General features: G+C 46.1%; 1 protein-coding gene and 1 long non-coding RNA gene across 5 annotated transcripts in view; one reads left to right on the plus strand and one right to left on the minus strand.

Moving 5' to 3' along the window:
* Positions 1–2,892: 2,892 nt before the first annotated feature.
* On the minus strand, positions 2,893–7,818 carry LOC134471559 (uncharacterized). The gene is made up of 2 exons (XR_010040997.1): positions 6,429–7,818; positions 2,893–5,474 (listed from the first exon to the last, which is right to left on the minus strand). It is a non-coding gene; the product is annotated as an uncharacterized LOC134471559 (long non-coding RNA).
* Positions 7,819–8,124: 306 nt separating this feature from the next.
* The window catches only part of Rnf130 (ring finger protein 130), a 126,480-nt gene continuing 117,772 nt past the window's right edge, over positions 8,125–16,832 (plus strand). For 3 of the 4 annotated variants that reach the window (XM_063230460.1, XM_063230459.1, XM_063230461.1), the window contains exon 1: positions 8,125–8,533. In XM_063230460.1, the coding sequence (XP_063086530.1) occupies positions 8,275–8,533 (259 nt within the window). In that variant the 5' untranslated portion in view covers positions 8,125–8,274. Of the gene's footprint in view, positions 8,534–14,438; positions 14,542–16,832 lie in introns of those variants that run through there. The other variant, XM_063230462.1, reaches the window with a different exon arrangement.

Below are 16,832 nucleotides of genomic sequence, written 5' to 3' on the forward strand. Positions count from 1 at the left end.
ATCAGATACACTTTTGGCAAGGATGGCAGTCAGGGTTCTCTATGTTAGCCAAGTGTGGACAGCTAACTCAAGTCAGATGAAGCAGATGCTTGCTTCCTGGGAAGACACTGCAGACTTAACTGGACAGGAACGTCCTAAGGAAGCCATCAGACCCCCAGAGCTGCCTGGTGCTGCTCTTTCTGAGCCCAGTCCCACTACAGTTCTGCAGCCTTCCCCAAGAATCTTTTCTGTCCATGTTGGCTAAGTCTGTCTCTCCTGCTATGCACAAATACATGGTGGAGAGGGCCTCGAGAGCCAGAATGACCACTTCAAGTTAACCTGAGGTGAGGGCTGCCTGGCCTACGCCTGTCCAGCCAGGTCTCTCTCTCTCTCTCTCTCTCTCTCTCTCTCTCTCTCTCTTTCTTCAATCACTCTCATCAAACAAATCCTGGCAAAGGACAAAGCGATGCCTTTGATTCTGCTAAAGGCAGCTCCCCTGGCAGCTCATGCCTACTCAGCATCCCCAGGGAGGAATCAAGCTCAGGGCCCACTTGAATTCCTGGACAGAGCTCAGCTCAAATCTTGGGCTTTCTGGACCAGCCAGAGGCAAGGAAATCCAGGAGGTAACTGAATCTAGAGCCTGGGCCAACCTGGGGTAGTGCAATGAGTAAATGAGTGTCCCACAGCCGGCAAGGATTGAGTGCATGTCTCAGACCACCATTCACTCTTCCTCAGGTAGGCAAAGAAGTTATTTCTTTGAGAATCAGTTTCCTCCTCTCCTAAATAGGCCTAATGGCTGTGTGAGTAGGTCCTCAGGGGAGTTAAATTCTTATCTCCACCACCTGTGCTGGTGCACACCTGTAATCCCATTTACTTTCGAGGCTGAGGCAGGAGTACTGTAATTTCAAGGAAGGCAATTCAAGGACAGTGTGTCTCAAAAAAGGTTGGGGATGAAGCTCAATGGCATAGTTCCCATGGGTTCAATCCCAGCAGTGCAAAAAATTAAATAAAAATTATAGTCTCAGAACATTACAGGATTTGAAATCTGAATCATTTTGTCTGGCACTGCTCTTCTGTTTCTAGGGATTTTCACGGTATCAGTGCCCCGCAACCCCCAGCCTCCAATGCAGCCATGAGCCCTGGGCTTGTGGGGACCGCTGGCTTGGCAGATCTGCTCTCTCCTCACCCAGCACTGCTTCCTTACTGGGACCACACCAAGAAAGGGAGGGAGGGCAGCTTCCTGCTTATAGCAAGACTGCTCAGAGGTGAGTGGAACGTGGCCACTTCCATTTTTTGTTTCCTGGCATATAAAAAATGAGGAAGGTTACAGTAACTGTGGTATAATCTGTGTCTGCACAGAACAAGTGGGGTACAATATATCTATGTTATTGACAAGATCACTACTGAACTCAGTATATTTCTTCATTTCTTCATAATGGTTCAGTCGTAGTGCAGGGTGCAAGTTTAGAGTCTCAAGAGGTATCTGCTGTGTTGGTTACTTTTCTCTCATTGCTGAGACAAAATACCTGACACCCAAAGTTGAGGAAGGAAAGGTTTATTTAGCTCACAGTTTGTGAAGGCTTCAGTCATACTCAGGTGGCTCCAAGGCAGGGTATGTGGCTGAGGGGCAACTGATCATGGAGGCTGCAGCAGATACCAAAAGCAACAGAAGCAAAAGGGCAAAAAGAAGGAGCAAGCCTCTTTCCTTCCATCATCTGCACGTTACCTGCTCCAGGGCAGGCACAGCACTCACGCTACCCTTCCCAGAACTAGACAACGAACCCATCACAGCCTCTAGATTCAGCCATCTTTGAAAGGACCACTGCCCATGACTGCATGAAGCTTTGGGGAACATCCAGACACAAGCCATAACATCTGCTTCTGATAAGCTGTACAAGCTGGATCTGGTCCCTGAAAGTGTGAACTTCTAAAAAAGATGGAAGCAAATGCAATGCAGAAACTTTATTGGATTCCAGTCCAAGAAAACAATGGGGATCATTTTTAGATGTTTGGGAACTTCTGCACACGAGTCCAATATGAATGGGATATGAGATTATTTTAGGGAATAACCATTCATTATTTCGGTAATAAAAGAGCACAATAATATAAGAGCATAGCCAAAAGGATCATTGCTGTGGTTTAGATATTGTGTTAGTCAGCGTTCTGTTAGTGTAACAGATACCTGACATAATCAGTTCATAAAGAGAAAAGTTTGTTTTGGTTCTCTGCCATGGCTGGTTATCCCTTGTTTTGGGACCCTTTCGGAAGACAGAGCATCACAGTGGCAGTATATGGTAAAACTGCTCACTTCATGGCTGGAATACAAATGAGAAGGGGAGAAGGAGGAGCTGGTTTCCCAGTATTCCCTCATAGGGATGCTTCAACCGACCTCTCTTAAAGAGTTGTCCCTCCCAAAAGCACCACAGACTAAAGACCAAGTGTTTAACACATGGCCTTCAGGAACACTTATCCACCCCACGGCAGATGTGGCTTGCCACATCCCCCAGAGGGAATCTACAAGCTGTGTCCCCAGTATGCCAGAGCTGAGGTGGTGAGTCCCTAAATAGAGGGGCTTAGAGGAAGGAGATTAGATCACTGGGGCCCCCTGGGATGGGGTAACGCTGATCTCTCAGCAGATCAGGTCTCAAAGCAGTGGGTGAGATCCCGAGAGAAGGGTTACTTATTAAACAGCCAATCTGGTACTCCCCTGGCTCTTGCTTCCTTGGTCACACATGTGGCCTTTCTGCACGTGGCCATTTCCCTTTCCACTTCTGTCATGTGGTGTCACAGCCATCGGACACTTGCCAGAATATCAGCATAATGTTCTTGGGCCTCCAGACCTGGGAGCTCTTTTCTTAGTCAAGTACCCTGCCTCAGCTATTTTGTTACAGCAATAGAAAATAGACTAAGACATCACAAAATAATTCAAACTTTATTTTCTTGGTGTGTAAGAGATTGAACCCAAAGCCACATCCCCAGTTGTTTTCTATTTTTTATTTTAAGACAAGTTTTACTAAGTCATAAAGTTGCCCAGGCTGGGTTCCAACTTGCAGTCCTCCTGCCTCAGCCTCATAAGTGTTAGTGTCACAGGCACGCACCACCCCACCCAGTTAGGGAAAGAGGGTGCTGACTGGCCTGAGTGTCTTCAGGGAACTGACTGCCCCCTGCTCCAGGCAATGCCTGTGGGAGGGCAGCGCTTCAGTCCTCACCAGGCCAGTCCTGGTCCTCGCAGCAATGAGTCACAAGGAAACAGGGTACTGACAGGAGCTATAGCTTCTAGGCATCCATCACCTCACCTGCATCTGGGAGGATGAGAGAGGAGGGAGAAGAAAGGAGAGACAGACCACCACCTCCATCTCACAGAGGGAGTACCCAAAAAGGACAAAAGGTAACAGAAGTTGGCATAAATGATTTGAGCCAATGGCATTCTGAAAATGAGGAAGACAGACGGAGGAGAGAGAGGAGAGGAAGGAGAAAAAAAGACGGAGACAGATCACAAGAATATTGCAATTTCTAATGGTTGCCAGTTTCCATGGTATAATTATTACCCTAATGCCTCAGTCAATTTCAGGGTACCAGCCTCAAAAATTGCTGAATATTTAACAATCATCTCTAGCACATCAACGATATGAAGTCAGTTCTGGGGTCCTCTACTCTTTTTCAGTCAGTATTTCCTATATTTTGACACTGCACACAAGTTTAGGATCTCATCACTCCTGGGTTCCATGTGATGACTCCTCATTATGCTTTGTCTTAAGACACTCACTGTTGGAAGACAGGTGCCATGACTATCACTGAAAGCTAAGTCGCTTTGCTGCAAAGTAAAAGGTAATGTTAAATGTGCATAGCATTGTTAAAATAATGTCCTCTACACTTCCTAGAGTCCTTTCCTTGTGTGCAGTCTGGTGGCCCAGAGGCTGTGCTCCATGACCTAAGGCCTGTCTCTCTGCTTGTCTCCTGTAAAGCCACCATGGGAAGTGGAGATAGCTTCCTCCAGTCCTTCCCCAGGAGGAGATGGCCCTACACACTGAGTGCAAGGGTGCCTGGCCAACACAGATGCATCTCACACCTGCACAGATCGCAGGCAGCAGTCCCAAGGACTGCAGGGTCCTCCCCACAGGCCTGCGCTGGGTCTCCATGGAGGCTCTCCTGTGCCACAGCATGGGGAAGGAGCGGGGTCAGCAGCAGCAGTGGAAGTGCAAACACAGACCAAGACCCAAGGAGGACGGAGCACTCAGGGAGAGGACAGGAGAGAGGGACTGAGGTGACACTGAAGGGCGAAAGCTGACACATTTCCACTCCAGTGGAGCCACTGTGCTCTAAGGTGTTTTTGCGTTGGAAAACTCTGGTATTACATATAAGGCTTTTGTACTTTTTGGGGATATGATTTGATATAAAAATTAATAAATGTAAGGAAAGGGTTTTTTTCTTTAAAAAAACACACTATTGGGTGAAAAGAATGGAAAACAGAATGACATCTACAACTCAACACTGTTGCATGCTGTACAACATACATCTTACAACACCACAAACCAAAAAGCATATTAAATGCATTAGAATGGTTGCCTCGGATTCAAGGAATGGTGACAAAAAGGTCTAAGTCAATAATAAGAGAAAGGCCTCGCTCAGACCAGCGGGGTTCAAAGGCACACCGAGTCAGGCCTCAGCAGCGCCTTCCAGGAGGCGGGCCTTGCCCAGCCTCTGGACTTTTATTTACCTTACACTTTTCTTTTTTGTACCCAGATTGAACTCAGGACTGTGACTTGCAAAGCAGGTGCTTATGCCACTGAGTTAAATCCCCAGCCCATTTATCCCACACTTTTAATTAGTTCAGTTTTTAAAGAAAACTTAAGTAAGCATTTTAGAAGTGGCTTCATCCAAAGGAGTTTTACAAATGGCCAGGGAGCACATGGAAAGGTGCTCGACATCACTAAGTACCAGGGAAATGAGAATCAAAACCACAAGGAGACACCACCTCACATGCATCAGGATGGCTGCTGCTGAACGCAAACAGCAGACAGATATTGGCAGGCATGTGGAGAAAACGAAACCCTTGCATGCCGTTGGTGGGACTGCAGAATGATGCAGCTGCTATGATTAGCAGTATAGAAGCATCAAATTGCCATTGTACCTGGCAACTCCACTCCTGAGTACAGGCATAGAAAGGCTGAAGGCTCCTGGAGGCATCTGGCAGCAGCCAAAAGGCAGCAGCCATCCAGCACCCAGCCACCCACGAGTGGATGCAGCAGCAGCACAGGTAAATTACTCAGCCTTTACTTTAAAGAGAAGGAAATCCTGACACATGCCACAGCATGGAGGAACCTGGATGATGATGCTAAGCGAAATAACCACTCACAAAAGGACAAATAACTGTGTGACTGCACTTACACGAGCTGCCCAACAGTGGACTTCAAAGAATCAAAGTAGAAGGGCAACCGTCAGGGGCTGAGAGCAAGGAGAAGGTGGAGTTGCTTCACGGGTACAAAGCTTCAGTTCTGTAAGATGAAGAGTTTTCTAGATGAGTAACAGTGATGCTGCTCGCACTCAGCACCACTGAACTATGTGAAAGAATCTTGCCCTAGGCCGACACTGTAGCTGGGAGGAGGTTGGGAGGCGGAACCAGGGGGCTCTATCTTGAGGTCGCCTTTTCCCACCCCTAGGTGATTTACCTGTGATGCGAAATGAATACCAATGGGCTCCCTGTGCATCACTAATGCCCCTTAGGCACCACCCCAAACCTAAGCTACATGTATGCCCCCACACCACGTGTCTGCCGGAGAGAAAACCAGACTTCAGTGGTGGGGAGGGGGTTGTTTTTCTCTCCGTGTTCTCAGAATAAAGGCCTCTTTTATTTCATACTTCTCATCTTTTGGACGTGCCAGAATCTTATCACTATGTACTTTAAGATGACTAAGGTGCTAAACTTTATGTGTGCTTTACCATACTGGTTAAATAAGGTAGCTCGATTTCACTATTATAAATGAAAACTCTCTTGCCCTAGAGGAAGTCACCATAAAACTAAAGACAATCACATTTCCTCAAACGGGATGATGTTAACACTGCTCTGCTAAGGCTGTGTCTCATGTTATCTGAAGTGAAGATCGGGAAGTGTTAAAGGTACCCTGGAACCAACTTTCTCCTTGACAAATTCAGAAGAGCTTTAAAGAACTCTAAAGGTAGCTGGCTGCCTCCTCCCAACTTGGTTTAACAGAGTAGTGCATGGGAACCTCTATAACGATTTCTCATGCTAGGGCCATGGGTACCCCACACTTTGAAAGACCCTTGCAAAGAAAAAGGTATAGGGGCATCAGTGTCTTGGGCAGGGACAGGTTAGGGTGTGCCAAGTGGGAGGGGGAAGGCAGGGAGGCCTCTACTGGAGAAAAACCTCCACCATTGGGGCAGGGAACTCCCGGGACTCCGGTCCTCTACTTGGTCTTAGGGCTCCTTACCTCCTTAAGAGGTCTTAAGTGCAGTCCTCTTCCAGTTTTGGCCCAGGAGGCACTAGCTGCCCTGGTCCAGGAGTTTGCTTCCTTGAGTAAAAGCCAGTCCCAACAGTGAGGGCCCTGTGTAGGAGACTGACGGTGACAGAGCTGGTAAAAGGCAGACAAGGGAGAGGAGGATGGCAAGATGTGGCTGAGGAGGCACCAGCGGTGGCCCCGTGTCAGCCAGTACTGCATCCTTATCTTCCTTCTGAAAAACAGTGCCTTGGATTTCTTCTGGGAAGTGCTCTCAGCAGGATTCTTGGGACATTTGGTTGGAAAGGGCTGACTCTGCCCCGTTTCCCCTACAGAAAGCAAAAGACCCAGCCCTGCTTGGTCAGAAGATACCACCCTCCTTCCACACAGTGATCCCATAAGTTCCTGACTTAGCTACATCTTAGATTTATTCATCCTGAGATTATGCCTGAGAGGAATATATTGTTTTTACTGGCATAATGTGTATTTGGGATGTAGGTCTCCCTATAATAAGCCCTTCAGCTCGGAGTAGTAGTGCAGGCCTATAATCCGTGAACTACGGAGGATGAGACAGGAGGATCCCCCGTGAGCTCAAGGCCAGCCTGGGCTACATTGAGTTCAGGGGTAACCTACACTACACAGGGGAACCCTGTCTCAAACAAAACAAAACATTTAAGCCCCTCATCCCCATGGGCGCCCCATCTGCAGATTCACCAACCACGGGTCTAAAATATTCACAGGATGGGGGCAGAAGGTTGTGTCTGTACTGAACATGTACAGATTTCCCCGCTGTCAGGATTCCCTGACAGATATGTATAGAACTATGTTCACAGGATTTCCATTGAATCTAGACGATTTACAAAATACATGAGAATGTACTGAGGTCATATGCAAATTCAGCAGGATTTCATATAAAATATTGGTGCACCATGGATTTCAGTATGGGGGAGACAGGTCTAAGACTGAACCTCTCCTTCCCCTCACCTCATATACTTAAGGGCAGCTTTAGAATCTTTTTACCCAGGGCTCCTGTACGTTTTCACCCTGCACAGCCCCTTGCCGACCACTCGGGGTCCTGCCATTGCAGGTCTCCGCGCCCCGCTGGGTCACTCGGGGGCCCACCCACAGCATGGGGTCGGATGAACGCAAGCTGACCAGCAGAAACGTTCATTTAAAGCTTGATTTCGAACTGTCAGCTTCTTCTGTATTCCGGCGTCAACTATTCCCGGAAGCCTACTGTCTCCAGGATTTAGCAGCTATCACACCTGGGGAGGAAACTGAGCCAGCAGCTACCACGCAGCCGCCCGACGCTCGGGCCTCGCGCGCGCCGCGGGAGCTCAAGGATGCGCGTGAGCATGCGCGGGGGCGGGGCTACGCCCGGGCCTGCGCGCTGCCGCCGCCTAATGGTGAGGAGGAGCGGCGTGCGCGCTTCGGGCGGCAGCCTGCGTCCGCCAGTTTTGTGCGCCTCTGACCCTCGCTCGGGCTCGCACGGAGCCGCCGCCCTTGCTTGCCCCGCACGGCGCCCCTTCTCGGCTGTGCGAGACGGGGGGCATGGAGAGGACGCGCCCCTTCAGCGCTCCGCGGGCCCTGAGGAGCCGACCGCGCGCGGTCTGAGCCGTCGTCCGCCGGAGGGGCGCCTGGACGCGCATCCGTGGGCGGGCCGCGGACGTGAGGGCCTCCAGCTGCCGAGCTAGGGCGCGCAGTCCCGTGCTCGTGCTCGTCTCCGCGCAGGCCGCGCGTCCGCGCGCCCGCCGCAGCCCCGGCCGCGCCCGCCCCGCCTCTCAGCGCCGGCCCGCAGCCCCGTCCTCCAGCGGCGGCGGCAGCGGCGGCCTGAGGGACGATGAGCGGCGCGGCGCGGGCGCGGGTGCGGGCGGGCCCGGCCCGGCTCGCTGCGCTCGCCCTGCTGACCTGCAGCCTGTGGCCGGCGCGGGCGGACAACACGAGTCAGGAGTACTACACGGCGCTCATCAACGTGACGGTGCAGGAGCCCGGCCGTGGAGCCCCGCTCACGTTCCGTATCGACCGCGGGCGCTACGGGCTCGACTCGCCCAAGGCCGAGGTCCGCGGCCAGGTGCTGGCACCGCTGCCCATCCACGGAGGTGAGGCGCGCGGGCGGCGTGGGGCCTCCCGGCCTCGGGCCCGGGCCCGGGCCCGCCCTCTGAGCTGCACCGGGTCGAGAGTCCCACGGGCCGCCCGCCCGACCCTGGCTGGGGAGGAGGCTCCGAAGGCGTCGTCGGGTCTTTTCCGTTCTTTTTTAAAAAAGGACTTCGAGTGTTCTCTTTTTATTCTTTTTTTTTCCGTTAAGGTGGCTTGTTTACTGGCGGGCAGTGAGCAGCGAGTTTGTAGGGACAGCGTAGACAAAGGAGCGGTTGCAGGCGTGCAGCACTCGTCCGCCCGGGGGATGCGCGCCTGACCTGGGCGCTGGGACCAGCGGGTTCCTCCTGAAGTCGCGGACCGATCACTGCCTGAGACCGCGAAGGGCCTTTTCCCTACGTGGAAACGTGCCGTTTTCCCGAAGTGGCAATGGAGAGAGAATGGACGAGGAAAATGGTCATCTTCCCTGTTGCTTTTGGCTCGCATTCTGCCCCCGCGTAGTTTACTGTAATTTGACGCCAGAAAATTTCCCACTATGAAGACAGACCAGTCAGAACTGGTGTCCAAATCTCCAGGTCCTGGGTGCGGACCGAGAGGGAAGTGGGTGAATTTGTCAAGCGTTGTCTTTGAGGCCATCTGATTTATTCTTCGTGGTTTTCAGTAAACGCTGGCTCAGCTTAATTATTTGATCTGATATTTAGCATTTTCTTAAATTGCTGCTCGTGTTTTAAAGCAAAAGATCCTGGGGTTTGGTGGTGGGTCAGGGAGTTGACACATGGTGAATTTTTGGAAAATGTCTGCTCTCTTCTCTACTTGCACTCTGACGTTGAGAGTGCTGAGGGTTTTTTTTTTTTTTAAAGAAACTTATTTACATTAAGGTGCCCAAAACCAGGCAGTCAGAATAAGTAATGATGTTTGCTGTTGTAGTGTAAAATATTAAAACATTATGCCTCTCTGAGTGCTGCGTTTGTTTGATAACATGTTAGGTTGCTTTCTTTGAGGCAGTCTGGCTGAGGAAGAAGAAATGCTGTGAGGCTTTCCTGTAGGTTGTGCCCCACGTCTTCTGAACTCTTCAAAGTTCATTTTACGCCAGTGATCAGGTGCAAGGCTCCTCTCCGTTTTTCTCAAAAGCGCAGGTAGGGTCCCTGCTAGACTTAGAAACAGCTTTTGTCTTTGGCTCCTTCAGTAAATATTTGTGCGCCTGCTCTGTGCCAGTCACTGTGGTTGGGACCTAGAATGTTGCCAAACCATGGACTAACAAAGCTGGTCTATTTTCTGGTGCGGAGAACCCCTGCAGTCACGTGGAAGGGGAGGAAGAGGAAGAGAGAGGCAAGCTGTTTTGGAGCTAGAGCTTGCCCCAATGGAGTTTTGAAATCTGTGGTTTGTCTTTGGGGCTTGGTTCCCTCAGACAAGTCAGGGCTGTGGCCTTAACTTTAGATTCTTGCCTTCAAAGTGTTGCAAGTGCTTGGACTCTGTAGTGCCTGCCTGTCACCTCACAGCCCTGAAGCTCCGACTTTAAGGAAGCCTGTCATAGTTCCAGTAGAAGGATGTTGGGAACTGATGTGCACCCATGTGTGAATGGTTGTCCTGTTGCCTTCTCACCAAATAGCATCATAAGATAAAAAATTCTGAGTCAGACTTGAGATGTGTGGTATTGTGTCACAGGGACAAGGTAATTTTGCCACTTAGCTTCAGTTTTTTCATCTGCAAAACGCAATAATGATGGTGTTTACTGCTTATGGGTTGTGAGATTACATGATTCTTGATTTTTTTTTTGAGGGGGAGGATACTAGGGATCAAAACCAGGGCCTTCATACTAAGCTATCTCTACTCAGGCCTCGTTATTCTTTATTTTTAGATAGGATCTTGCTGAATAGCCTCAGGTAGAACTTCAAGATTCTCCTGCTTCAGCCTTCCACAGTGCTGAGATAGTGGCACCAAGCATGATTCCTTAGTTCTTAAAAGAGCAGGCTTGTTAACCTAACAATCTCTGATTGATTGGGGGTTTAGATACTACAACAAAATGAACACATTTGTGAAGCCCTGCGTGAAGGCTGTACGTCAGTTTTTCTGAGTTCCTGTCGTCCTGTGATTCTCTGTGATGCCTTTTGTATCTGTACCACAGGAGAATTGTCCGGATTTTCCTCAGGTGGTTTGAGTCTGGCTTTGTACCAAGGGGTCTTCAGCATATGTTCTTCCAGCGAATACCCAGTAAAATCCCACTGTGCAAACACCATTCAGAGCACTGGCAAGGAGGGAGTAGCAGCTGCAGTGAATAAAAATGGTTTAAAAAATACCTTTCTGAAGCTCTCATTATAGTGGAGATATTTATAAATTAACCTATCTTTAAATTGTTTATAAACCTGTGGATTTATATGAAGTCCAAGAAGTTCTTCTGCTTGTGCAGTAGAAAATTATGAATGTATTTTGAAAATAAGAATGTGGTAGAAATCTGCTAAAATTACTCATGTTTAAAAAATGATTTAAAATGGTAATAACATGTGGGTACTTTACTATCTTGATTTATTTTTAAATTTTAATTTTGTGCATTTTTAGAAATTATATTATGACCTTTATGCCCTGATAATTTGAATTGAATTTTTGACATGTTTATTGAGATCTTCATGTGTATTGACCCTAAACAAAGTGCTGTTCACACACACACACTCAAAAATTAGGAGACACAGTTGCTGGTCAAAACCTATTATAGTCTATTGATCTGAAATTCATGAAAATTAATTTTGAGATTGAGGAGCAGAAATGAACATAAAGACAAAAAAACTCCCAAGAGCTGCCACCTGTTTTCCTAGAACTCAATATAATGGCTTACTTTACATCTCTGGCTTGATTTGTAAAATACAAACCTTTCTTGTTTTTCAGTGCAACACTCAGACATCTGTGCATTACAAAGTTAGGCATATGTGAATTGATAAAATTATTTGTTCTGATTTTTTTGTTTTATCTGTGGTGTTGGTGGTGGGGATTGAACCCAGGGCCTTGCACATGTTAAATAAGTGCTCTACCACTGAACTACATGCCCACTTTGTTCTTTACTTTTAAAGGACACATTGTTTTTCGTTTTTTCTTAGATGCTTTGGTAATTTAAAAGTGCATTTGGAAAGAGCTACACTTCTGCCTTGTAAAATACTTGGTAAACAAGTGTTCTGCTTTGAAAAAAACATAGTTTTAAGGAGCAAGTCTTAGGGGTTATGCGTAGCTAGCTGGTTGTTCCTTTCTTACTACCATACTTCCTGAAATAATAAGCTTAGAACTAGGAACAAAATGTTTAATACCTTTGTGGAGCAGACCAGCCAGTGCGTCCTAGAGAGCAGACATAGTAAATGTGCTTTATGTGTGTGCACACTAACTTTTTGTTCGTGCCTGGGCTGGGAGTTGGGAGAGGAGAAAGCCCTGTGTTGGTGGATGTAATTATGTATGCTGCTGTGCTGGTGGGAAGAATTCAGTATCAGCCCCCTTTTTGCCTTGCTGAGAAATTTTCAGAATTGGGTATTATAGCCTTAGAGACCAAGTTTACAAAATAAACCTTTCCAGTATCTTGTCTACTATAAGCATGCAATAAAAAAATTTTTTAAACAACTCTTAGATTTTTATGTTTTTTTTTTTAAAAATGAGCCTATTGGATAAACCCTTTAATGGGTCCTTTAAGGAGCCTGAACAGTGAACAAGATCTATGTGAAGACAGAGATTTGCATGAAAGGGGTCTTATAATACTGTTAGAATTCAAAATGGCAAAGGCAGGAACTGCTGGACTTAGATATAGGTTTCAAAATCTCTAGAGAAAAAGTACATATAATTTTGGACACAGGGACTCTGAACTTTCAGAAGAATTCCAAAGAGCAAGAAACTCTAAAAGCTAAGAGTTGACATAATTAAATTACCAGGTGAGAAAAATTGTATTTATATTGGACTTGACAGCTTTGTGTGGTGTTGGAGATTTGTTTGTTGAGACAGGATCATATTATGTAGTTGGCCTCAACTCAGGATCATCTTGTCTCAGCATCCTGAGTGCAGGTATACAACATTATACCTAGCTTAGAAAATGTTTTTCCGTACATTTTCTCTTTTGGATGATTTCCATTAGCATATAAATGTTAGGATATTTTTTAAGAATCACTCAACACGCCCACCAGCTAGCAGGTCCCTACCGTGCTATCTCCCTGTATCTCTGTTTCTGTTATTGCAAAGCCTGTCATAAATACTGTCTGTATGGTACCTGCTGCCTCTTAACGTTTCTGCCAAGTGTTCTTTACAGTGTGGAGATCTTGGAGTGTGGTGTGAGTGATTGTGATAAAAACATGGCATATCTAACTGATACATTTGGTGACGGGATCAGGATTTCTAAGATCTCAATGTGTAGAATGATGAGCTGAAGTTAAGGAAAAAGTTCACAAAAATGAGTGTATAATCCTTGGGTTAAAGAAGAAATCTTCATTGAGGTTTGTTAAGGGGTGAGAAGGCTTAGCTTCATGCCACACATCAAAGCCTATGAACTGTCCCTGACCTGGCCCAAGCTAATCTCGTGTTGTGTCTGGCTGTAGGGCAGTGGTGGTGATCCTATGGCACATGTGCTGCAGCAGGCACACAGAGCCCGCTCCATGTGGGAGCCTAGTGGCTGCTGTTAGTGAATGGCACACTTAGGGGCTGCGTGCCTGCTTGGAAGGGAGGAACATTGCTAGCAGATCTGAGTGCCATATGTGTTGCTCAGACTAAGGAAGTGTGAACCAAGGTTTGACAAATGGTCAGCACCCATACAACAGCATAGATCACATTACAAATACAAACATTTTTTACCTTTTAATAAGAAGCTGTCTGAAGCTGGGATTACAGCTTAGTGGCACAGTGCCTGCCTGGCAAGTCCGAGGTCATGAGTTCAATCCCTGGTCCCTCCAAAATAGTTCTTTGTATTTTCCTGTCTTTTTGAGACAGGGTCTCATTTTGCAGTTCAGGCTGGTTTGAACTCACTTTGTAGCCTAGGCTGGCCTTGAACTCACAATGATCCTCTTGCATCAACCTCTTGAGTGCTGGGATTACAGGCATGAGCCACCGTGCCCAGCTTGGAGTCTTTTTTTCTAAATTTAAACTTAAGTATTCAGGTTTAATTGCAGTGTTGGTACATTGTGAGAAATAAGGGGGATTTTGAGTTGCAGTTTGGGCAGACAGTCTCTAAAAGCCTCCCCATCACTGTTCTAGGGCAAGTCCAGTCCTACTACATATAGGTCAGCACACACCTTTAGCTTTTCTTTATGTTTAGTTCTGTATGAGTTTTAAGAGCTGAACAAACTAAAGAGCAGTGTTCTGAATGTTTTAAAAGGCCAATCCTTTACTGAAAGGATGACAGTAGATATTTCTAAGGTGCCTCTTACCTTGAACAAGGTGTGACTATAAAGTAATAAGACAAATGCTTTTAAAAAAATTTGCCAGAATATACCCACTAAGGAGAGTGTTCTTTTCCAGTCAGTCACATTGGGAAAGAGTACACATATGTACATATTAATGCAGCAATAAAATAACATTGTTAGCTTTAGTTTTGTGACTTTGTCTTTTTGAATGGTTAAAAATATCGGCAATATATTAAATCTTTTTCTTGATAGGTTCGACTTTTGATAGCGTTCAGAAGTTATTTAGGGGTAGTTGTATGAATAAGGTGCCTGCCCACAAAGAGTAATGGAAGTTGTTTAAAAGAGACAGAGAACAGCTATAAAGGAAGGAAACTTTGAAAAAAATGTGTTTATGCACTCTACTTACATAGTTCTCAAAGAAGACTCCTCCCTCATTGGGTCCATGTCCTCATTGGGGATACAGACAGTCTTCCTTAGTAGGGTCTGTGTGTGTGGTTTTAGTGGTATTAGAGATTGAACCTATAATCTTCACACTGAACTGCGTCTCCAACTCTTTTTTATTTTAATGCAGGATATTGCCAAATTACCAGGCGCAAACTCCTCCAGCCTGTATTTCCCAGGGTGTTGGGTGCTTTGTCTTGTGAGATCCTGCTGTGAGTACAGCCCTCATGTGGTTCATTTTGTAGTGCTGTTTATTAATCTTGGTATAGGATTGCTGGCCTTTTCAATTTATCTATAATTTACCTAAGATTACAAATCAGAAGTCATCTTGCTACCAGTATTTAGAAGCCAACAGTGGTTATTAATGATGTCTGACCTGCCAAGACCCTAATGACACTGCTCTAATAGTCCTTTCTGCACTCCATCTAACATACCAGACACTTAATTCAAAGAATTTTTTAACCTCTTGCTTCTTTCTAGAAAGAGAGACAGTTGGTAACTTTTGTGAATTAGGCTGTAACTATTTTATAACTAACATGTCTTTCCTCTCTAACCTGTCGTCTGCAGGGTTTCTGACATGTCCCTACTTCAGAACCTTACTTGTCACAGAGTTCATTGGCATAGCTCTGGGGTAGGCATCCAGTTCTTTTGAAAACATTCTCAGCCAGATGTCTCAAGTGCATACAGCCGTGGCAGAGTTACAGTTCTGTGGTTTCATATTAGCAACCTATAGTTGCTGTGTAATTAATGCTACATAATGTATGTGACCAAAAATAAATACATCTACCCTAGACTAGGTGTTGTATTTTTTTTGTATAACTGGATTTCCTAATACTGATATTTGTCATTCCCACAGAATGTATTGGTTGTTTTGTTTTAAAGAAAGTATTTGGAAATAAAGTTAGAAAATTCATTTTTAAAATTCCTGTTTTGTCACTTTCTCCAATACGAGAAGGTTCTTTTTGGCTCCACATACACCACTGCCCCTTTCCAGAACTGGATTAGGAACTTGGAATTTAGATTAAAGATGGCATAGCCTTTCCTACCTGAACGGAGGGCTGGCTGGAATTCATAGCACTCGTTTCTCCTCACCCACTGAGGTATCCTCCCTAAGAAGCCATTGATTCTCAGGGGTGGCACTTGGTTTGTCTCTTCTCTCCAGCTGGCTACATTTCTTTCTGTACCAGTTAATTTTTCCAACTATTAAAGGCAGTTTTCTTTACAAACAAACAAAAACACAACAGACTACTCCATGGATAAGCATTTGATTCCTAACTGAGCTAATTTATCCCAACCTAATTTGTCCCAAACTGAGCTCACACAAGCTGGGGAATCAATCATGTCTTCCTTCTTTTAGCCAAACACCGAAGACTGTGTGGCACTATAACCCAATCAGATATGTGGTAGCATCTGATTCTGGGGTGTGTCTTCTGGTAGGGAAATTGATGGCAATTGAGGCATATTAAGAAGATGTGTGTTTAGGGTGGTGGTGGTGGTAAGGGAATCCTACAGGGCTTATGTTACTGTGCTTGATCATAAGTGGCACTGAAACCAGAAAGATAAAAAAATGTTTGGATCCATAGACTAGAAAGTTTTCATTGAAAAAGTAGAATTTGAATTCAACATGAGAACTTCCAGCCATAATGGAGAGCTGGAGACTGGTTTGCCCTCCCACCTTAACTGACTAGAACACTTGACAGAGTTAGGAAGCAGCAGTTTTATCTACAGGTCAATAAACAGCACAAGAGGCTGCTCCCTGAGAAAAGGGAAATAAATATGGAGCCTTATCATTGCCCAGCATATGCCTGGGGAGTTTTCAAGCTGCAGCAGAGGGACAGGAAACCCAGGTGGAGTCAGGTAGTATGAGTTGATTAAGACAGAGATCAGGGTTCCAGAAGGCTGAGGCAGCTTTGCTGTCTGAAAAGGCAAGGTTTGCGTGGAGAGCCAGTTCCGATTTACTGCAGAAGGCTGCCACCAAGTCTGCACATCCATGAAGATACTATTGGAAGCTGGGGAGAATGGCCAGAAATTAGTAGGCAGGACAGGTTTTTTTGTTTGTTTGGTTTTGGGTTTTTTGGTACCTGGGATCAAACTCCATGACCTTGTGCTTACAGTCCGATGCTTATGCTGCAGAGCTAAATCCCCCAGGACAGTTCTTGGAGTTCACATGAAGCTGGGAACAAACAGTTCATATTCTTCCTAGTCAAGAGTAGAATGACGACTCCTGCACAGGACATGTGAGGCCAGATTTCTTCTCAAGCAAAGCCTGCTCTGGATCCCTGCACTCTCTCAGAAAGCTTATCTTTTCTTTCTTTCCTTCTTTTTTTTGGTACTGGGAATCAAAGTCATGACCTCGTGCTCGTGCTTACCCGGCAGGTACTGTGCTGCTGAGCCTAGCCACCCTCAGAAAACTTAAAGACAAATCTTTAAAAATAATCTGTAAAAACCTTTTTGTTCTATGTCTTGTACTCTGAGTAACCTTTAAAGATAATGATATACTGTT

Source organism: Cavia porcellus, unplaced genomic scaffold, assembly GCF_034190915.1.
Source record: "Cavia porcellus strain 051 isolate PalLab524CR breed Dunkin Hartley unplaced genomic scaffold, mCavPor4.1 scaffold_19, whole genome shotgun sequence".
NCBI classification, from domain to species: Eukaryota; Metazoa; Chordata; class Mammalia; order Rodentia; family Caviidae; genus Cavia; species Cavia porcellus.